Source organism: Tachypleus tridentatus, chromosome 8, assembly GCF_004210375.1.
Source record: "Tachypleus tridentatus isolate NWPU-2018 chromosome 8, ASM421037v1, whole genome shotgun sequence".
Lineage (NCBI taxonomy): Eukaryota > Metazoa > Arthropoda > Merostomata > Xiphosura > Limulidae > Tachypleus > Tachypleus tridentatus.
Genome location: NC_134832.1, coordinates 70,998,358 through 71,023,343, shown reverse-complemented (window position 1 = coordinate 71,023,343; position 24,986 = coordinate 70,998,358). Strand labels below are relative to the sequence as shown.

The 24,986-nt window shown below is 32.4% G+C and overlaps 1 protein-coding gene across 2 annotated transcripts in view; it reads right to left on the bottom strand.

The window, feature by feature from the left end:
* Window positions 1-24,560, bottom strand: part of LOC143222629 (netrin-1-like) — a 108,783-nt gene extending 84,223 nt beyond the window's left edge. Inside the window, exon 1 of one of the 2 annotated variants that reach the window (XM_076449338.1) lies at window positions 23,091-24,560. In XM_076449338.1, coding sequence (XP_076305453.1) covers window positions 23,091-24,105 — 1,015 coding nt within the window. In that variant the 5' untranslated portion in view covers window positions 24,106-24,560. The remainder of the gene's footprint in view (window positions 1-23,090) is intronic. The other variant, XM_076449339.1, reaches the window with a different exon arrangement.
* Window positions 24,561-24,986: the final 426 nt, after the last annotated feature.

The following is a 24,986-nucleotide window of genomic DNA, read 5'->3' as shown; positions in this document are numbered from 1 at the left end:
TACTGTAAAACTCTAAATATAAAACAGACACGGGTTGTTGTTTTTTTTAATTTTGTGCAGAGCTAAATGAAAGGTTTTATGCGCTAGTTAAACCTGATTTTGAACTGATAGACTAGACGCAAGGCAGTTATTCAATAGCATGCACTTCTAATTCTTGGGCTAACCTAATCGAATAATGGGATTTGACTATTACTATTATTACGTACTTACAACCATTAAAGGGCGAAACACGATTTTACGGCAACGAAACATGAACCTTGTAACCTTAGATTCACAGTTTGACACTTGAAGAAATCGATGAAACATAAAAATGTAAACGATTTTTTATAAACAAATGTTTATTCCAATTTTACAAAATTATTTTATTCCATTTTTTGCAGATGCAAATTTTATCACGACTTCTTTTTTGATAATCAATACGTGATCAATATTTGGAAACCACAGTACTTCAATGACGTACATTCTCCTTCAACTGTTAAATAGAGTTTCTCTGTGCAATTATGTCTTTATTTATTTTAAGTGTATGAATGAAAATTTTAGGCTCAACTGTTTTACATATAGATTTCATCTATATTTCCATAACGTTATTATTATTTTTAATGAGACAGTTCTAAGTTTTTATTGACCGTGAATGTTTATTTCTTTTCTATTTTAAAACACGTGCTACATTTAGTATATTCTCAAATATTGCAACGTTTAATTCAACCTAGTTTGTTATTTTCTTTACTTTTACATCTGATCATGCTTAGTTTCAAGAAAGACGTTAAAGAGAAGTAACACGTTAACTAGCTTAAACTGTTAAGAAACAATACTAATTTACAAATAGTTGATAAAAAATATCTTCTTAGTAGCACATATAGTAATATCTCTTTAATTTGTATCTTTGTTTTGTTTAAGCGTACAGTTTGTTATCGAACTTTTAATTTTAGTGTTATATGGTCTCAAACTTATTGCTAAGCTACCGTATGGCTCCTACTAACACACAATTGTAGTAAGCAATATCTCTTGCAAAACTAAATGATTAAATAAAATAAAAACTTCTTAGAAAGTACTTGAGTAAATATTCAGTTACTGCTTTATTATTAGAAGCTGCCAACCGAACTGTCCTGCACGAGACTGCTTGGCTCGAACTTTCCATTTGTCACCTTATCACGTCTGCCTTGACGTCACAGATTTTGGCTAGAGTGCTGCTACTGTGGTTTAATGGCAGACACTTCTGCTTATTTCGAGAGCACGCTGTGTTCTACAAATTATTTATATTTAGATATCAATAACAAGTAACACTCGTGAAACATAAGTGCAACACTATTTTTACGATGCGAAATTACAAGCTGATATATATTACTTACGTTTTGTACTTACTGAGCTAAAAATAATTTTTCATTCTTTAATAATTATTTTCAAACCTGGAAATAAAACATTACTCTTTCTTCATGTCCAGTGTTTCTATAAGCTTAAGAGAAACTTGTTATAAAAAAGTAAGTCAAAAACTGACGTAATTGCAAACTCACTGCATTTAAAACAAATGTTGAAAATAATTTCAGTTAATACGTACATCTTTAGGTATGAAAAATCTAAAACAAGTGCTTTTATGCTTATTGGAAAAATTATGAGAAAATTAGCTTAAATTAAAGAGTTTTATGATTGTGGATTCCTGATAAAAGAAAGGTCAAAGGTCAAAGAAAGTGTCATTAGTAATGTGGATAAGATTTGAGTCCATTATATTGTTTTTTCTTTTCTTCTTAAAATAAGGATATAATCAAAGATAAAATACGTTAAGTAAAAGTGTAAACAATTCTAAATAGAATCATACCCCTGGATCAAAGGTATTCAGTGGACTTTCCTCTGCTGTAAAGAAATGATGTTTGCTTTTCGTTTGTGGACACTCTATAACGCTTTTAGGGTGACTATTAATCTGAAAAATCCATAAGACAGTTTCTAGAGGTCTAATGATGATGATGCAGCTTTTGGTTTTATTAAGCAGAATTTTTAGCCTAACAGTAAGAACTGTGCAAGATGTAATATCATATTTTCTTCTGCATGTGCGCAGTAATTTCACCTGGAAATCGTCTTAACTTAAAAGAAATCACTATCTTTATTCAACTTCGATGTGCCTTTTTCGTTTGTTAAATTGTTTTTAGTACAAAATGCATTAAAATTTTGTTTCTATAAAGTAACAATTTCCAAAAACAAAATCACGAAATAATAAAAGTATATTTACTTCCAGAACTTTCACTGTACTGTTCATTATTGGTATGCTTGTCTTAGGAATCGAATAGTTTGATACAAGTCTGTAATGTGACAGCATGACCTATTTTGGCAATTCCAATGTGCCACAACATATAACTCACACATTTACTCAGTACTTAAACCAAACTTTGATGTACTTCAGGCTCTATGTTGGAATTCAAATCTTTAAATTTGGATTAATCAAAGAGGTCTTAAAATACACTTTCATTAAAAATGACTAGAGTAATTTTACGCTTTCTAAATCTTTAAGGGGAAGACCAATGGTTGGAATACCTTGCTGAAGCTGGAAATATGCGTTCTTACATCATAGTACGATGTGTCTTATTTTCTTTACCCAACAGAGACAAAAACATTAAATGAAATAACTCTCACTGTGGTTAGAAGGTATGTTAAAAATTGTGAGTTCACAGTCAGGAGAGTTGATGGTGGCAGACACGATCTTGAAATAGACATGAAATGCAGATATGAAACTGAAGCATAGACTATACGTTTGACAATGAACCTAAATGTTCACATAAAGTTGGTAAACACGAAACCAATAATGGTTACAGTGTCTAGGAAACTGAATAAAATGCCGAACATTGACACTGGACCAAACTTTCATGCAGGACTGATATAGTTCCTAAGAAATCTTTAAGCAATAACACGAGTTCTTAAAAAAATATATCACAAAGCATTATCAGTCCTTTTAAGGAAGCACCTATCAACGAACTTGTTCATCTGGTATCTGGCAAAATATTTTCGAATGATACCAAGAAAGACGTAATTCATATGAAGGAGATTGAACAGAAGACTTGCAAGTCCTGGTTGGATGAAAAGGTGAAAAGTTCACAGCCATCAAGCAGAAAAAAATTGACAAAGAAAATCTCAAAAAGGGAATGTGTCCGAATGGAATGAAAAAATTCACCAATGGATTTTACTCTCCTGCAAAGAGTCTCCCAAGTGACTGCAAGTGAGGGAAGCCTGTGGGTCCCTCAGATAATTGAAGATCACAAATGTACAAATAGCTCTCTGTCTCTCTGTAATGCAAATGAAGACACAAGTAATGACACTAAGTTATGTGTAATGAAGTTACTGAGGGAAGAAAGAAAATCTGAGAAACAGGAAACTCTTTCAGCTAAAGACAGTATAACAACTGTTGTTATGGACACCATTTATGCAATTAACAGATGGCTATTTCTGTCAAATGAAAAAAATTGATGATGTACGAGAAAGGTACTGAAGCAATCTAATGTGATGTCCCCCTCTAATGAAAGCAGTGTCCATTTTCATAGAGAAAGATCTATTCGTGTGTTTAGAATATTTTTTTAAATACCATAACCACGCATTAAAAGCATTTATATTATATTCTCTGATAACTGTTACATATTTCATATTCTCTGCACACAAATGCTCTTTTATAAGCGCATTATATATTTTCTTTAGCATCTGTATAGATGGAAAACAATGGTTTCGGTGCAAATATATCGGTCGCTATGGGTTGCTGAAAATTATCACATAAACACGAAATAGATGAAACCATGCTTACTTCTATGATTGACCCCAGTGGCAGAGCTGTATGTCTTTAGACTTACAACGCTAGAAACCAAATTTCGATACCTATGGTGGGCGAAGCACAGATAGCCCATTATGTAGTTTTGCTTTGTATTTAACTAAAAACAATAAACTTCTGTTGTCCAACAGTCATGTATAATCACAAAATGAAAAATTCTGCAAAATTCATCCAAAAGAACATTTTTATCTTAATTTTCACCCTTTGAGGTAAAATTACATTAAGAGAGTAGGATATTGCAATTTCCTATAATGCTTAAATGAAATAAAGATACACAATACCTTCGGTATCAATTACAAGACTGATAATACAGAATATTTTAAAGTTTTAATCATCTCGATATCTAAATTAACTTAGGAGTTAGAAAATAATACATTACATTTTATTCGTGAAAAATGAAAATGTTCACGACAAATAGACAAAAACTTACTATCAAAACAGCTATATCTTATAAAAGCGTGTTTTTATTATAGTAAATTACATTTTAGACTGAGTCACGTATTCTTAATCATACCAAAACATAATTTTGCACCTGTAGTCCTAATAATAATGGAATTCATACTTTTGCCCAGAAAAGACGAGGGATGTTTCACAAACAAGCTTATAAACACTTCTCAATTGTGGCCATCCTAGAAACGTCACAGAGGGTCAGTATAAATGAAGAATAGGCACAATCCTCTCACAGCAGAGGATGTCTGTTGACCCCTTAAAATGAGGCCTTGGTCTCCCTGGCATTATATACTTTTCAGCTCAAGCACTGAAACGTCACATAATCTCTATAATTGTCATTAAAAGGCTATAACATAACATTAAATACACACATTACAGTTAAAACTCAAACAATTTGAGTTACTGTTCTTCTCTACTTCTCTTATTTGAATCTTACAAATATTTAGCTTCAAGGTCGAAATGTCTGTCAAGACCGTTTACTGATTACCAGAACTGTAAGACTTAGGATTGTAAGGGATTAGAGATAATCCGATTAACCAAGGGCCTGCGTTGGTAGCGTCTATCGGAACAGTTTGTAAATGTTGTTAACTAAATACCCAATTATCGCTTCTTAGGCCTTTACTGGCTCAGTTTGCAAACATTTAAATCACCTGAGTAGTTTAAGAAAGTAGAGGCCCGCTTGAAGGTGTGTCATCAAACAAACAACTAAGCCATACCGCAGTATCTAGTAGAACTTGAAATGATATATGCAGGTGTGGAACTTGAATGACTCAGGCGAGAGAAAATGTCAAAGCGGACAGTGAAAGAATTCAGGATCCGCAGGTGTTATCCAGATCAAAAGAGTGCTGTCGTTTTAGATATTTGTCAGGGCCACGACAAATGAGAAGTGTTACTGAATAGTAAAGGCAAGCTTATTTGGAAGCAACAATGACCTGCCTCAGGAAATGGTAAAGATAGGTCTGAAAATTGGCTGAAATGTTTAAAATGTTCTTGTAAGTTGTAAGCGTAGTTTCATATCATGCATAAAACTTACTTCAGTCAGCCACTTTAAATGAATCTATTATATCAATCTTATCTTCCCTTTCAAAGGACGTCAACATACGTTTTGAGAACTATTTACCAAAACACAATAAATCGCATTTTTGAGGCTCACGTTTATTTCATACAGTTTTACAAGAACGTGTTTTTGTAACTTATGTAAATATAAAAACCAACAAAATACTGAAAGAAATTACGTCACTCTGATGATTACTTTATATTAACAATGATTCAAGAATATTTTTGCCTTGAAAAGCCGCCAGCTTCAATGAACTCAGGTAAAAAAAAAAACACCCAACAATAATAAAAACATGTAGCTCTCACTGTAATTTAACAAATATACTTTAAACTGGATAACAACAATTCTGTAACTCTATTATAAACGTACTTTATTGAAAACATTAAATAAGAGATATTTTTAATCTCGCAATCTGATCTTTTATACTGCTATCGGAAATACATCAATTTATACACTGTGTGGGAAATGCAAGTACCAGATACCTTAAATCTCAACCATTTAAAGACTTAACCAGAGCTTCGCAGCTCGATAAGTTAAGCCTACGAAAGTAACAACATATTTGAATAACTTTATACTTTTTAGTGAGAGATTTGTAGGAATAATTAGTTCTTCCAATACTGCTGTCTCACTTCTTATGGTGGTTCTTTGCTACATAACTGAAGGTCATAATACACGTATAACATTACCTGAACTGCAATGGAACATGTAGGTATCTAACGCTTATACAGTACCATTTAACCATTTTATGCAGAATAGGTATGTATGTATTATCTAACTCTAATATATTATTAGTTAAACATTTACCACACAATATGTAGGTAACCATTCTCTAATGATTTTTCTAATTGATCTAGAGTTTTTAACTTTTAAATGTTAGTAAAGGTGCTAACAGATGGCGCTAAAAACGTTATGTTAAGTGTTTAGGTAACTATTATTTAAAAACATATAACTGTAATTAACCATACGATTTCTGGAAAGCCTTCTTCTAAATGTTGATTTGCCCTTTTGAAAGGAGATTTTGACAACATCTTCTCAGAAACAATCTTGTACAAAAAATAAAAGATTAAAACAAACTTGCTCGGCGTGAAAACATTTTATTTCAACCCATACATAGGATAAATTACTTACAACGCCCTCCACTCACCCAGTACCGTCGTTTTTCTTGATAACTCTTTCAAGATTATAATTTTAACTTGACCATAAATGTCTGGTTAACTAAAATATGCTATCAATATAAAATTCGTACAAGTATCAGAAAATACAAAGACGTTCCAAAAAACGTAAATTTCAAACAATTAGATATAGTGAGAATGGTACAAATGAAGGGATTTCACTTGATGAGTTTACCAAATCAGCAACAGTGGTTGAAAGTGTGGATCATGAGTGCAACTCCTATATCTTGTCTGTAACAATGCGAAACTTGCTAACCATCTGCTTCGTTAGTCTATTATGACAGAGAAAGTTACTGACTGACAAAAAATTTCTTAAATAATATCGTAATGTCTATCTAATATCATATAAAAATCTATGTCATCGATAAAATACTACAGTTCGAACTAGATAAATAGATTTCACAAACCCAGATACAGTTTTTCAAAAGGAAACCTCAAATTTCGTGAGAGTAAAATACTTGAAAATGTGAGATCTTTAATTCCATAAGAAGAAAAAAAACATCAGTGGTAATATAATACATTTCTCATACATAGTTTTACATGTAACATCAATAGCAAAATAAAAATTCGAGTTAATGTTCCACTTCTTTTTATTTAGAGAAAAAATTATACGGTAAGAATCTAAATATTTTTGAGAAATATACCTTATAAAACATCGTTTGTTTTAAGAAATGATTTTACGAAACGAGCTTTCCCAAATTTTAGAGAAAGAATTTTAAATTTAAGATTAATACCTCCCAATAGTTAAATATTGTATTTCTCTCTAAAAAAACACTTTACATACTACTTGTGGGTTAGAACATTTTTACTGACTCATCTTTAATCTTATGTTGTTGTTTTTCTGCAAGATTGTGCTCTCTCTGTATTCTACAAAGATCCAAAACTACAATGTAAAATCCCTGCTTTCAGTACAGAAACAGACTCTATATGGTAATGTCCCAGATCACTTTACAAAAATATATTTTACTCTATCTTGCTACGAAATAAAATCACAAGGTAAAATCCCAGCTTTTGATGCAAAATAGATTCTACATGGTAATATATCAGGTTTTTGTACAAAAATATCTTGCTAAAAACTAGAATCACAAAGTAGAATTCCAGTGTTTCATAAGAAACAGACTTTAAATGGTATGATCCTATATTTTACTAAAAACTAGAGTAAAAAGGTCGAATCCTAGATTCATGTATAAAAATAGACTTTAGAATTTACATAATAAAATCTTAGACCTTGTTAAAAACTAGAATTACTAAGTAAAATCCCATATCTTTGTACAAAATAGACTTTACACGGTAAAATATTACAACTTGCCTGAGAAGCTGAATATAAAAATTGAGATCATATAAAGAAATATTTTATGAAAGGTACGATCCTGTACTTCGTTAAAGAAATGGGCTTTCCAAGATAAAAACCTCCATCCTGCTTAGAGGAAAGATTCTATAAAACATCAGTGAACTTAACTATTGAATAATGATCATGTATTATAAGCAAAAAGTAAGATAAATTATTATAATACAAGTATGGTGACATCCTAAAAAGAGATTTTTTTTTTCCAAAGTGCTACAGTCTCAGAGAACTAGGCTTTGCATCAAGCTATTCTACAATACTGGCTAATAACACTTTTTATGTTAAGACAATATTTGAGTAGATTTACAACGAGATATTACAGTATTAGCTAAACTTTGTGTTCTAGAGCCTACAGCTACGCATAAGTAGAGTTTATATAGAAATATCCTAGAGTTACAGTTAAGTAGACTTTGTGTAGTGAGACAGTGTACATCCACCTAAGTAGAAGTTGTTTCGTGAAACCATACGCCCTGGATAAGTTGACTTTATATTATGAGATCATACAGTTCAATCAAACGTGACTTCGTACTGTGGAGTCTCAGCTAAGTTAAATTAGTAATGTAAGATCCTACAGTTGTAACTAAGTTGTCTTTTTATTATGAGGTCCTACGTCACCAGATAAGATGACTTTATATTATGAGATTGTACAGTCACAGATAAGTCTAATTTGTATGGTGATATCCTATGATCTTTTCTAAGTAGATTTTATATGGAGATATGCTATGGTCCCTTCTAGGTAGACTTTGTATGGCAAGACTTTGCACAGTTTCAGCTAAGTAAACTTTGTACAGTGTTACCCTACAATCATTTCTAAGTAAACTTTGCATGGTGAGAGGTTAAAGTTTCAACTTATTCAACTTTAATGGTAATAAGCCTATGGTTTCTTTTAAGTAGACTTTGTATGATAATATTTTACAACCCCGGCTAAGTTTACTTTTAATTTTACAATTTCAGCCTAGTAGATTTTGTATGGAGATATCCTACAGTCCCTTCTAAGTTGTCTTGATAGGTCTTGCACTCCCAGTTAAGTGTAATTTGTATGCGTGGTGAGATTATTTTATAGAGATAGCGTTACGTAGGATTTTAAAGGTGAAATCCTATATTCGAATCTGCATAAGTTTTGTATTGTGAATTTCTATAATCACAATCAGGTAAATTTTATACTGTTACATTCATGCTCTAGCGCAGGAAAGTTGGACTTGCATTGCGAGTTATGATTTCGTAAGATTGAGATCTTACAACCATCATAAAAGTTAAATTATATTTGGTTTATTTTAGATCTTGCTTCTATAACCAAATAGAAAATCTTTTTTTATACATTCTGTGAGTGAAATACTTCACCTGTTGAAGGGAGACTCTAAAAAAGAAAAATCTATTATTATTGTAACTAATATGAAAATAATGAAGTTGTTAGTAGCTGTGTCATCATAAACAATAGAAATTACTGCAGAAATATGTTATTGTTTAATGATGCTCTGAGAAAATATACTTTGAAAAACGCTTTGTTTACTTTTCTATTTCTGCTTGATTGGCTCGTTTTTTTTCTGCCAGGAACGATGCAGCCTATTTGAACGCAGCGCAACGTTTTCAAGGTGTCTGTTTGATTTGTTTCTTTTAAAGATAGAGACATGGCAAGTTTCGCTGTTGTTGTTCTGACAGGTTTGCTCCATGTATTTCAGCTCGTGACTATCTTTTGATTTTTCTTCTATTTATGAAAGTGAATAAGGACTCGTTCTTTGTAATTCATACGCATTTCATATGTAAGATAAGCAGTAGGTCCACATTGCCAATACGTACTCACGGACTCGAGCTACAAAATGCAACATTCGCGTGTTTTCAGTTCACCTATCTATCCCATCTCAACGTCGGGTCAAAAATGGCATCTAAATCGAACAGGTATGATTTTCAAACTTTACAAGGTTTGTTCAAAGTATGGATATCACCTTCTAACAAACAAAAGGACATAATACTGACTTTTCTTTAATAGCACAACGAACTTGTATGGCTTCACTTATCACAATGAAATGAAAAGACAAAGAGTTGAAGTCATTTACACATTTTTTTTCCCGGAAAATAGTTTTTAATAACCACCTCATAATACTTAAATATTCTTTGAAACCAGAACCGTTGTTATTAGTTTTACGTCGCTAGACTTCGTTGATTAAAATCTAACGTGTAAGTCTTCATTACTGTTGTAATGTTTACGTTTAGTGAGGATTTAATACTTAGCCTGTAATTTACATTGGGCACTAATTATAATAAGCATGCAAAAACTAAGGAAAAAAAAGTCCGGGTTGCAACAGCTCCCCCGAGTACAGGTAAGTAACAGTTATACAAATATTACAACGCCTCCAAACACCTTGAAGTATTAAAGAAGTCATTTTATAATTCCCCGGGGGCATCTTCATACTTTACTGCCAGTCACTTACTTCTGCAACGCCCAACTAATAAATGGGGAATCGTTAGTTTGCCACTCCCATTTCAATGTTGCCCACTGCTTACGTAGAGGTCTTTGGAGCATGAGGGGTTTTCCATATTTGGCTTGTAAAAAAATGATATTACTGACATAAATGGCAAAACCTTTATTTGTCAAATGAATCTCTAGCTTTAGGCTCATTTACTCTTTTGTCTTCAAGTTTAAGGTTGCTTAGCAGATGAAGCCCGTATAGATTGTTTTTTGATGTGTTTGTATTTGAAATAGACTAAATATTTTAACAAATGACAAAATACGTAACTTGCTCTTAAATACAATATTGAATTGTATTCTATACTCATTGAGTGAAAGCTCAAAAGTTACTTTATAATAATTTCAGTTAAGCTCATACAAAATAATGCCGCTCCTAAGCTTATTCAGTTTGCCTGTACTCGAAGATTTTGTTCGTTTAGGATACTTTCCTGCATTGAGATTTAATCGTTTAGTAAAGTTTCTTGGGTGTATATATATTGTGGTTGGCATGTGCTAGCAACTGATAGGGTAGGGTCTGGAGCCTCGTCTGTCTCAAGAACAATCTCAGAAATTAGTTTCGGCAATGACAGTACGTGCCCGAAACATTTGTTTGATGTAAAGACCCGGATTATTCCCTGAAGATGTTCTACATCTGCGCACGAGAAACTAAATAAAAAAAACAACAGCAATAAATACAAGTATTTTCTTGGTTTGTCAAAACTTACGTTTGTAAAGAGTTTTTCTCTGTCCTGGCGTATTCCTTAGTAGTGTTAGATGCATTTAAAACGACTTATTATAAGTTTCTACCTGCAATATTTTTGCCATTTTGTTAAAAAATAAGCATTCCTAGATCTCATTATAGATTTAAACATAGGCTTGAATTTATATATATGTAAATTTGTTTTACCAAACGCTTTGTAGATGTTGGTGTAAAAGCTTGTGAACGTTTGTTGTAAATTAACAAAACAATATGTTGTAAATAGATGTAAATTATTAGCAGTGGAATATGTTAAGCCTTTTTTTTAGTGATTTCATTTTCTAATCGTAAGAAAGTTTTATTCCTCTTGTCTCCTGATCGTTAGTGAGCTTATTGAGGTGGCCATTGGTTGACTATCGATAGTGAGGCTTAAACTTTGATGTGCGACAACCTACAGGACGCAGGGACTTCGATATGAGTACTATATTATTTAAAGTATTCAGCATATTATGTTTATAATATATTCTTAAATAAACGTTAGAGGTGTCAGTAACTCATTATGTTTTTCTTCGGTTTCATGCTATTTCACTTGTGCGCTGTATGTAATCGTTTCATAAGTATCATTATGTAATGTTAGACTGCGCAAACGCGATAGAAACAAATATTACCAGTGTATTTTTCATTTTATATACATGATCCTCATGCGGCAATCAGGCGTATCAGTGCTGAAATTCATTAAACATGCTTATCAATGATTATACTTTTCGAAACAATGCTGGGCTAATATGCATGCAATCTGAACCCGAGAAAGACATTCGTCTGTAAGCGACTGTTCCAAGTCCACCAAGGTCGTTTCATCACCTTTATATTGTAATTAAGAACTGAACAAAGAATGTAGCTTATACTTTCACGAATAGGCTGATTAATCCTATGGAAATAATAAAGGTTGGAGTGGACTCAAGTTTCATTTAGGAGAGAGGAATAATTGAACTTACACTGAACAGACGTGACTATAAACACAGTCATTTAACACATACTGACATGATTATCCTTTACATGTCAATAATTCTCCAGAGAAGACAAAAATTGTCTGACAATTAGCTAGCAGAGTTTTCTAAAAAACCTTTCATTGCTAAAAAGATTAATTAACTCGTAGCGTAAGAGCGTAAGCATTCGTTACATTGAAATGTAACAATATTGTTTTCTGCAAATGTAAAATCATGTGTACTGATTATTTTCACAAGAAAAAAAACCGGAATAATTTACGCTATTGTTGTAGCAAACAAGGAAGAACAAAACGATAATTAATCCATTATGCGAAAATAATTGTTAGTAATAATATAGAATGAGGTGTTTTAGGTAAAAGTGTTAAAAAAAGAGACACATTTCAAACCAAAATAATCAAAATCATTCTGCAGTAAAAAACAGTTTTGCACATAGAACTAATCCACAGAAGATCGAAATCCGACCATAATAAAGTTTTTACACAAACGTAAGTTTGATATGGACGAGTAGAGGTTAAGAAAGTATTAAAATAAGAGTCCATTACACAATGCAACACACAAGCGTTATGATGCAGTTAGTTACAGGTCATCTAGGTAATAACACAATATTTAATTGATAAATGGTGTAGAATGTCTAGGCTGCTGTTAGACTTCATGCCGAACGGCTCCCAGATGAATGCCATCCTTCACATCATATGATAGTAAATTTGTGTCGGTGCCTGGGTATTACAAACTTATTTATGCATAAGCGCTATCCTAGCTAGCACACTTCGAACAACTATCATTGACAATAAAGCTGAAATATTGTCATATGTTATGCTTGTTGAGCAGTAGCTGTTGATTGTGTATTTTTCTTTCACTCATTAGAATGTGTCAATTCAATGAAGAAAAGAAAGAATCTATATAATAACAGATACTGACCATTTGTCATTATTTCGTAATACTGTTTGGATGTCTGCTTTATCTGTAGTTGTGTCGATTATTGTTGTTTTTGTGGAGAAACGCTGGTAATTTTTATTTCAAACGTTTCATTTGTTATTTTCTATGTTCTACATGTTCGATATATGATGAAAATCAATAAAAGTTTTGAAGAACATGACCTTGAGATTAACATTAATGACTTCAATGCTATTCTTACATGGAAGGCCCACAACACTTCGTTTCAACCTATTAAGCGTGATTTTCGTACAACCTTCCACACCTGAATTATTTGCTTTTAAATAAACTCTATAAAATTGTAACTTGTACCTTTTAAAACATTAGTTGGACCTTTGAGGCATTTTGTAAAATAAAATTATACATGACTTTAACACTTGTCTTTTTTATCACTTGTCCATAATCCCTTTGCTACAAACTACGTTTCAGTTCTTAGATGCACATATCAATACTTATTTTAATTGTGTATAGAATATTTTAATCGATTTGTTGGTTGAATTTGTATGATGGTTTTGATTGATCCGGTGTATTTTTGTGTTACTGTTGTTTTGCAACAAATTAATTTTGGCGAAAATAACCTTTCTTTTATAAAAGGATGTGAACTTGGACAGAAAACATATGCAAAAGTTACACTTGTTCGAAATCAGAAGTGACTTCTTGGTAAACATCTCTTGAAACCGTTGTATAGATAATTAAAGAGTAGGCGGAAAGTTACCTTTTACGAGCTCGTTCGATTGTTAGGCCTAACATTCATCTTGGGGAAAATATGACATTTATAGCTCTATTAACGTAAACACCATAAAGTAATTGACGTTTGTAAATAATAACTTAATTAGTTGAATTACTTGTTTTGAAACGAAATTAGGCGAGTTAGTACTTTTTGCAATAGAAAAAAATATATACAATTTGATAAAATTTGAATTTTATAACTTTATGTTTCCTCCGTCAATGTTCTAGTAATAGTTGAAAACACAGTGATATATATCTAGAACTAAGGTTACAGAATTTTAAACTTGGGTAATATAAAGTTTGGTTTAGAACACTGTTCACTTAATATTTTCCCTGGATCTTGATTTTGTGTCTTTTGTATCAGCTTTAACTAAGTATAATCTTCTAGTGATTTAAGCAAACGACGAAATTAATGCAATTGCAACACTTACACTAAATACATAATTTGAAAAAGGTGCTGAGGTTAAAATAAATTCTGGTGTAACAAGCTGTAATTGAATATTCTTCATTATGACAAGTTCTGAAACCTGTTTAGCTAATTATAATGATTTAATATGTAAAATTCTGTGCTTTCGTTTGTTGCTAATCACATAGCTGCACAACAGGTTATTTGTGCTGAGCTCACAGAAGACATCGAATCCTGAATTTTAGAATTATAATTTCTTAATCTTACTACAACTAGTAGGGAGTTGTAAAAATTAACGAGTATTATTATATATTTAAAAAAACGGCTGGTATGGATAGAGAAAACATTTGTAGAGGAGCGAAAACCGTTTCGACCTTCTTCGGTCATCGTCGAAACGTTGTTTGCTCCTCTACTAGTGCTTTCTCTATCCATACCAGCCATTTTTAAATATATAATTTTCTCTACAACTGGGTTTTCTCGTCATCACGGATAATGAGTATTATATTGTTTATATCAAATAATGCTCGACAATTAATGCATTATTGATGAGACGCTATTTTAGAACAGTACCCATTTATTTTGGTACTGTAAAAACTCAAAATATTCTGTCTTCTAAAGAAAAATTGCAAATTGCTAAAATATAATACATACGTCAATATAAAAGATTTTAAATTAATTTATTCCAACACAATCATGCTTAAAGCTTTTCAAAGCTATGAATATCATGTAAAGTTCTTCCGGTAATTAAGCCTAATACCTCTTATACTCAGAAATTCATTTAAAATCGTAGAAAACTGAGCCTTATGTATGTTTTGTTTTTATGCATGTAACTAGTAATGCGATTATCAGAAGCTCTTATTTGATGGAATCCATTATACAGAAGTGTAGAAAGGGAGAAAATATATTTTTGAAACAAAAAATAGTACTTTCATTCTTAGATCTCTTACGAGGATGTTACGATGTTCTGGTGATTAACGTAAAAAAACAAAAACAAAATACAACAACAAAAAAGCAAGTAACATCGACCTGTTAATGGCGTTTCTATCAAAGTTCTTTATTAACGCTATTTGTTGTCAACATTACCTATGGTTGTCTACAGACAAACCAGATTTTTATGTTTCCCAGTTATACTTAAGATCCACATTAAATTACTTCAAGTACCATACTGTAGGCAAATTAAAATCACAATTGTGTTTAGTTGTTTAAATAAAAAACGCAGTATAATTAGTAAACAAATCAGATTGAAAATGAACCAGTTTAAAAAACACAGTAATAATTGCTTGTTTTAAAAAGTTATAATTTATCAGTAATTTCTTTTCACTTTTCGAATGTCAGACAGTTGGAGAAACGACTACAAGTATAAAAAATGGATAACTGTTCAAGCAATATATTTATATTTAGCAAACGAAGCTCAGAATAATTTACTAGTTTATAATATGGTATTTTATAGCATAATTGTTGCTTGAAGCAACTGTGAACGTGAGAAAAGGGCAGTGTGTTTAACTAGCAACGTTTTCTTGTTTTATGTTTTGTTTTTTCTTTTAACACCGATAATGGCAGGCCTTCTTTGAACTGGAGTAAAGCCAGGTTTGTTCACACAATTTGCCAAAATGTTTCAACGGTATTCAGCAACGAACTAATAATGTATCCAATATTTACCACAGGAACTGCTATGGAATATTTTAAACTAGGATCTTATGTGTAGCTTATTGCACTTTTAAATAAAGTTATTCAGTTATTCCGCTTTGTGATCGTTATTTATGTATATAATTTTAAGTACACTTGTTACACCAATTATGAATACCAATAATTTTGGTTTGTTTGCTTTGTTGATTTCGTGCAAATCTATTCGAGGGCTATCTGTCTCTAATTTTTGAAGTTATTGATTAGGGTGAAGACAATATTGGGCTACTATACGAATAGTAGGATTGGCCGTTATATAATAACATCCCACGGATGAAAGGGCAAAAATGTTCAGTGATGGCATTTGAACCTGCGTCTCACAGCTTGAGAACCAAGTGCCCTAATCGCGAGGCCATAACAGGCTTCATAATTTTGTTTTGTAAAAGTACTCTTTAGCAAAACGGGTTTGTCATAAGTTTATTTTTCAAAGTGTATTTTCATAATTAATTTTGTTTTATAGTTTTATTAGTGGAGAATATTTTTAAATTACTTATGTAATATATGGAAAATTTTACATTGTGTTTCTATAATTTACTTTATCATATGTTTCAGTTAGTGAAGAGTATTTGTATAATCATTGGAATAAAGAAATGTTTGCATTTTTAAATACGATAGTGAAACATATTTTGTCATAAGTACTTTTACGGTGAAGAAAATAAAAAATAAGGTAAAAATACTGTATTTTGATTACTAATAAGATATAGTTTCTCTATATCGACATAAAGAAAGTTATTTCTTTCCCTTCTTTATATGCAGTTTAATATTATTTTATATTTTCAAAATGAAATTCGAGTATTTCTTTGTTTTGGTTTTGTGACTTTGAAGGAGGTTAATTTCAACTTCTTTTTTTCAGTAGTGTTTGAACAGGTAATTTATGAGAATCGAGACATTCAACCGAAGAGTTTATATTTGTTTATCTTCCCTCTTCAGACACTATTCTAACATTACATTCATATACATATGTATATTATGCAAGTGTGATAAGGATAGCATCCTATTGATGTCATCACACGCTATTTGTGTTGTCAAAGTCTTGTTTGTTATATAAAGTCCAACGAATGAGGGCTATGCACAAAAAGTTTATCAAGTGGATGAGCGAGGTACGAAAGCTAATTATTTCATCCAGCTCTTCTAATGCATCATAAGATCACGAAGTGTTTAACCATAAGACATAAAAACAAATAAACAACAATTTACTTCTATGTAGTAAATCATTTTTTTCTATTAACCACTTAAGGTTAAATAAATTTATAAAACCTAATATAGATAACAAAATGCACAAGTTAAATCCAGGATTGAAAGAAAAAACAACAGAAACAAAGAAAATGATAGTAACTGATAATTTGAATTAAAAAAAAATATGTGAAAACCTTTACACAATTTAACTTCATGTCTTTTGCAATCACTACGTTTTCTTCTTAAGTTAGATTACTTAAAAATGGAGACAGTCTGAGAAGCTAAGACATAACGTTTGAAACACAACAAAAATGTAATTATAAAAGAATAACTAGAAACATAAAAGTAACTAATTAGAAATATGACTATTATAACATATCAATTTTATGCCTAAAGAAACATACAAATAGCCACAGGAACATCTAAAATTATAATTAGAAATGTTACTTTACATGTGTATTACGTAACTTAATTAATTTCAAAAGCACACCCACTTATTGACATTTATCGAAACATAATTAAACAAAGTTCCTTTTATATACGTTAGTAAAAAAAACATAGGAATATAAACATAATCCTGAGCAGAAACATGGCTCTTGAAAATAACTATTACGGTATTAAAAATTGTGTCAAAACATTTTTAAAACAACAAAATTAAAACATTTCAAGACAAGCTCATGAGACATGAATGGTCTCTTTCGAGACCAGTCTACAAGGTTTCACTTTGTAACAAGAAATAACCAAATATAAAAACTTACTAAGAAAAAATGACTAATATATGTAGCTAGTTTCTGTAGTCAACGTAGTTTCATGTAAAAAAGGAATTTTTTTACACATACGGAAATGATTCAAGTAAATGCTACATTACAGAATTGTTACTCATGACAGATGTAGTAAATTTACGCTAAACGCTACATGAGGCTTGTTACTCATGAGGGATATGGTAAACTTACATTGAACGCTACGTGAGACTTATTATTTATGAGGGATACAGTAAACTTACATTGAACGCTACGTGAGACTTGTTATTTATGAGGGATACAGTAAACTTACACTGAACGCTACGTGAGACTTGTTATTTATGAGGGATACAGTAAACTTACATTGAACGCTACGTGAGACTTGTTATTTATGAGGGATACAGTAAACTTACTTTGAACGTTACATTAAACTTGTTGCTCATGAGAAATATAGTAAACTTCCATTTAAAAACTTTTTTATTGTACTGTTAATTTACTTATAAAAAATAGCTATAAAGGGCTATAAACACCATGAAAAAGAGTTAAAAGTACAACACTGTATGAGGTTTTTTATTATCTGAAGAACGAGTACCGTCTGTAATACTTATCAAATGATTTAAAACCAAAACGTTCTTGACAGACTTAGATATTAGGAACACGTTTTTCTCTGTATTTAACTCTGTTTGCCTTTTTCTACGTGACTTCTTCGCTTATTATATATTGAGATATTACTGTATAAAAGTTTTTAAAAGAGCATCGTCTCTTTTGGCAGTATTTAAAAGAAATATGTTACTTGGGCTAAATTTGTTCAATTTTCACATATTTGATGTTTTTATATTTTGTGTAGCCTGCAATGACAACATTTTTTTTCGTAACATCCTCTAAATATCTCTAATACTTTTAAAGTATGTTAAATGAAGTGAGTGAATATTAATGACAACTTCGCTTAAAACAGCGTGTAATTTGTTCTTAAGGTTTATTTTCATCGCTCTTTAAAAACAAGCCTCAAAATACGTTGGTATATTTGGCATCCTCCTCAGTTTCCTTTTCTCATTCTTTGCATTCAACGGCTCAAATGTTGGTGCTTCAGCCAGTGTTACAAAAATATTCTGTCATCCTCCCCACAGAAGAACCTTTTAATGTTTCCGACATTCGAACTTCTAACTCCATGCGATGCGTGTTTGGAAGAAACTTAAGAAACTATTATTGAAATGTCTCTTTTTCGTTTTTTGTTGTTCGAAGAAAAACAAGAACAAATAAAATGAGCTACTCAAGATCATCTTTTCACATTCTTTATCTTCTAGTGGCTTTACTTTTGGCAAACACTAGAATATTACGAGTTTCGTTGGTTTAGAGAAAATCGTTTCTCACATCAGTTTTCATTAATCGAATATCTGCTTTGGGAAAGCGAAATGATTTCTTTTTCAGAGATCGTGCTTCTTAGACAGAATTAGTATTTACATGGATAAGAATGTCTTTTATCCAATCAGATCCATTTCAAATTAAAGTTTTAAAAGTTACATTAATTTAGTAAAAATGATTCCTCGCGTCATTTTTCAAATGGGAAAAGGCAGTGACATAACCATTTAATGATCTTGTTGTTATTTGTTTTATATGGGGGGGGGCAGAATTGGTATTGACAGATGAGAATGTCCATCATCCGATCACATGCACTTCATATTGGTCATTTATCATTTGTCTGCTCAGCGAAAACTATCTGATTCATTCATCATAAATTTGTTATACTATTCTAAAGCAGAATCAAAGAGAATTTCGACATCCATATATAAAAACAGTGAAGTAGCTTTATGTTTTACCTTCATATCAGTTGAAATACAATCACGATTGTACTTTTATACTGTACTGATCACAGAACCCCTTCCTCAAATAAAGTTTTACTCATCACATGTTGATTAGATCACCTCTGCCAAATAATTATTAGAGTATGAAACTTATTTTTAATCAGTACATCTATTTAATCTTTAGTAAAATACACACTGTGTTTCGTCTTAAGTTATGGTGACCATTTTAATAAAAAGTATGGGGCTAATGATCTACAACTTTAGTCCTTTGGTACTTCAGTGATAAGTTTGTGGTTCTTATCCCTGCGGTGTACAGAGTGCGCATAGCACATTGTGTAACTTTGCCCTAAAACAAACACTCTTTTTTTTGTAAAGTTAATGAATTTCATCTATTACTCTCATAAATATTAAATTGTAATATAAACAAGTTTGTTAACTAATTATAGTATTTTTTCCTAATAATAATAATAATAATAATAATTAGTAAATCGTTTGTTTTTTAATACAAGATTGTATTAGCCATTTTGTTACTTGTGACCATTTATTAAGAACTAGTTGAGTTTTGGAATCTGGAAGATACGATAAAAGGTTGTCTTTTATGACTAACTCACCTGTTTACATGTATGAAATGACATATCTACACTATAGCTACATAATGGGGACAACAAATTAAAGTAAGAAAAACAAGCCCACTTAACAAGTTGTACAACGATAACATGGGAAAAAAATGATAATGTTCTATCTATAAAAAAGTGCCTTTACTGTTATTTATTTTATATTTCCTGAAACAAAATATTAGCATTTCTTCACTATTATGATTTTAATTTTTAAATAGTGGAAAAAACATACGGGATTAAGCTTTGTTATTGTTTTAGTTTAAACTGAGCACTAGGTTATTAATAGCACTTTGTTACTTGCTGCTGCTAACATTTTCTTACCGATCGAATTCGAGCTAAATTGTGCAATGAAAGCTGAGTGTATAACAATCGAGTCATATTATTAAAACCACCAAATGATATATAGATATATTAAGTACACTGAAGTTTTAAAAAGATATTAGGTTTGAAAAATTGCAATACTACCAAATGATGTATATTCCTATACTAATTCCAGGGCTACACTACATGGAACCGTTCACTTAGATATGCATTTCATCTGCATATTACATTTCTCTTGTACACTAAATGTTTTTTTATAGTTTATTCTAAAAACGGTACATTTCACAACTGGTTTGTGGCCAGAGTTTGTTAACAACACGTTCCAAATTTGTTGCAGTGACTATCAGATTCAAATAACTGAGATTTTTCAGCGATAATGTTTCTTAGTGGAAGATTCATTCTCATGGAGAATGTGTGCCAGTACAGTGCGCACTTTGTGATAGACTGAGCCTCTTGTGACCCGACGCGAGGACTGATGCAGTTTGAAGAGCAGAAACTTAGGTGCAGTAGACAGTCTTCTGAAGTTACGAACCGCAAAACTCAACGATCCAATAAATAACCAGAATATTGTATGCTTCTTTAACAACTAATTTAACGTCTGTTTCACCGAAGAAGAAAAGAGGAAAGCATTTTTCAGCACCTGTCGTAGCTTGTCTAAGTGTTCACGTCGTTAGGGAGCTCGTCTTTTGTTTGAGTCTGATTCTAGAGTTGAGCATTCATGCCCTGCTGCGTAGTTACGTTCAGACTGAACTATATCAATTTCTTTCACACGTTAAACGGTTCAGTTCATTCATGTGCGTTTCTGTATCAACGTAAATTCCAGGGTGCTCTGTATCAAACGCTATTAAACAAATAAACAACAATTCGAACTCACGAATAAGAGAAATACGTTTTGCTACAATATTATCATGAGTCGTGAAAACACATTTTAAACACTGAAACGTGGCTGGTTCGGAAAATTATTTTATTTACTAGAAAAATAAATTTTTAGAGTCAAGATTTCTTATGCGCGGTTCTGTTTTCAGTATCTGTACATAACGTAGCTATACTTTTTTAAAATAGATTTCTTAACAAGTTATGTAATTAACTGACGCTAACAGAAGGTCTAGTTTATAACATAAAATTAACACGACCCCCAGTTTCTAAAATAACACATGATTTACAGCACACAACTAGCAGTATCACCTTCAAGCTACGTCTGGTTTCGAGAAAAACAGTTTATTTATGTATAGAACACAAAACTATCTTACTAACCTCAAACAATATCACGTTTAAAATGTTTAGTTATTGAATAATATGAACTCGCTTTACATCACGGACCTAACAAGTATATTAATCTACAGCACACATTTCTGTTTGTACTTAGTGTACTCTTAGTAAAAATAATAATACCAAATCATTAGTTAAAGTTGCGCCTAGTTTTACGAATCACCACTTCGTATTCAAACGACTTTCTTCAAGAACAACACCTACTTAAAAAAAAAACGCAAACTCATCTCTATAACATAACATCAAAAAAGTCTTTTCATCTAACATCTGCTTTAAGAAACAAACACAAATAATTTAACGAAATTATAAATTACTCGCTGCAAAGAAATCGTGATTTAGGGGGATAAAATAAACAGCAACAATATCTTAATGAATAGCATATTTAAAAATAATTATTGCAATACTGAATGAGAAGCTACTAGTCTGGTGACACCTTTAATGCCGAATATAACATTAACAGTTAAGTACATCTAAAAGAAACATATAAGTGTCTAAAGCATAATTTAAGTTCACTTACTTTTTTATAAAACTTGGCTTTATGCAAAGAGTTTGTTTAATTGACTTATTAGCAATAACACCTGTTGGTCTACTTAATAAAATTAAGTGATTGTTTCTTTATGTATTCAGAGTGATATACCTGGTTCATTCTGTTAATTAAACAATTGCAGTCTGCAGATTAATGTCACTGAACTGTATTAAAAGAATTAATGTGTTCTCAAGACGGCAGGAATGGGTATTAAAACTTTAATTAAATAAAGTACAGACCAACGTTCAGACCTTAGGTTATCTTCAGGTTAACAAAGAGAGTTTGCAGAGTTTGTTCTGTACTTTATTTTAATTAAAGTTTTAATAACCATACCAGCTGTACTGAAAATACATTTTTACTTCATATGGGGTTCTCGTCATCACAAATTAATTAGTAAAACCTGGTAGACCACACAGTGACTGATACTTTGTTTATTCTAAGTAAATATTGGTCATCTGTAGAATAAGAATTATCTAGTTATTTATAACAAAACTTGGCAATGTAATACTCTAACAATGTATGAGTTACAGGTTTTCCTTTTACTTCCTATTAACTTATACTTTATTCTAATTCAACTACAATAAAGAAACGTGTAATTATACAAAAAAATAACCAACTCGTGTAGGTGCCACAAAGTAACGTAATCTGAAAGTTGTTTTCCATCCAGATTTAGCCACCTATAAATATTTAAAATACTCTAACACATATTCTTCATCTAGACCTAGTCACCTAAAAGTATTTAAAATATCCTGACATGTATCCTTCATCCCGACTAAGTTACTTAACACTATTTAATACACTCTAACACTTGTCTTTTATCCAGTACTATTCATAAAAACCTGAAATCAGTTAAGACATGAAAACAGGTCAGTTTTTCACAAACACAAAACAATCCATAGAGTACCAACTTACCGACACATTCGTTAGCATTATGGGCAGTAGCCCTTCCCCATGGTCGGTCAAAATGAAAGAGCTTGCATTTTTCGCAGTCTCTGCCGGCTGTATTGTGCTTGCAGTCGCATACCAATTCTCCAGATTTGTCTGGGATACACCTGGAAGCGTGGCCGTTACACTTGCAACGTCCACCAACTGCAAAGTCAGAGACAGCGTAGTAAAAACTCTCATTAATGCTATGGGTGTCATTATCGTTGTAATCTGTGTTGCCGGCTAGCCTGTTGAAGTCAACCCTAATGTCAGTAACTGTCACCCAGTCTTGAAGCACAGGGCTGTTATCAAAGTCGTACGCTGACGGTCGACCTTCCAATGTGCTGAAAGCGATCCTTCCACCAGCTAAAGTGTCCACATTCGACCGAGGATCCGTACACAGAGCTTCTTGCTCGTTAGCTCGGGTGATGGGAGCCCGGGTTGGTTTTCCGTAGACGGTGCGACATTGGCTGGAGTAGAACTGGAACGGCTGCCAGGTTTTGCCAAAATTAGTGGATTTATAAATGACCAGAGAGTCCGGCTTCTCTGAACAAAATTGTAAGCTAATATAAGTCAGTTCGTACTTCTTGCCCAAGCTCAGGGTTAGTGTCACGTTGTGAATACGGCTGCTCAAAGGCTCCGACATCCAACAAGTTACATTATTGGGGTTGTTCAGATCAGTCAGGTAAGTTGCTGGGTGACTACGGCTAGGATTACTGGCATCGCAGATGTCACAAGTCCGTTCCACTCTTCCTCTCTGGTTGGTCAAAGTCTCGCAGAAGCGACTGGGTGGCTTCCCGCACACGCTGGACACCTCTACCAAATTTCCGAAAGCAGCATTTACGAAGTCAGGGATGCATCGACGAGATTGGCCCAGTTCATCGTAGCAGGGGTCAATAGGGGTCTGCTGGGCAGCGAACATGCCGAGAAACCTGCCCGACGCTTGTGTCGGCAGGGTGGCTAACATGAACGTCAGCACACCGACTAACAAGCGCACGGCCATGCTCGGGTTCGCAGTGATGTCGACCGTATTTTACCGTTGAGCAATCTGAAAGTTCGTGCTCACGTTGACAGGGTTACCCTTGCTTCTCGTAGTTTTCAATAGCACGCTAGCGCCCGTACCAATACCGCCAAGTGAGCAGGCATGACGCAGCTGGGCGCATTCTTTTTACAATCGATCTTAATAAACGCACGTGGTATATAACTCGTGCGCACCACTAACTAGCGCAAAGAACTTATCTTTCGTATGTGATTACTGTGATTTAACAGATAGTCATTTGTTCTGCAGATTGAAGCAGTCAGAGTGTAAAAGAATTGATATGTATGAACGCTACAGAGTTTTGTCAAACACTGTCTAGCAAAACGTATATTTATCTTCTCACTATGCGTTTCGATCCTCTAACTTAAATTTACTTAAGACCACTTATCCAATCCAGAAATAGACAATGTAGGTTTTCTTCATACTAGAAACAGTGGCCCCAGGACCCGCTATAAGTTGTTCCAGCCCAGCTTAGGAATTGCCCACTTTATGAAAATCAGCAGTCATTGGTGGCCCGTTATATCTCTGGAATAAAAAGTCAGCTCCCATAGCACGTGGTTACAAAGTCCTTTCATACAATTAAGAATATACTCAGTCTGGCGCTAATATTACGTCAGATAATATTTTTTTGGAAATTAATTCTTTAAGAGTTTGGGTTATCGTTTAGCTCTAGAATTTTACCTCCTGTAATTTAGGTGTCATGGAAATACTCTATCTTACTGATTTATTTTATTATAGAAGCTATATAGATGAACATACAGACATGAACAACAATGAGAATTAACATACTTTCGCTACGACACTTTACTGAGTAAATGTCAAAGGTCGATAGATAAATATTTAAA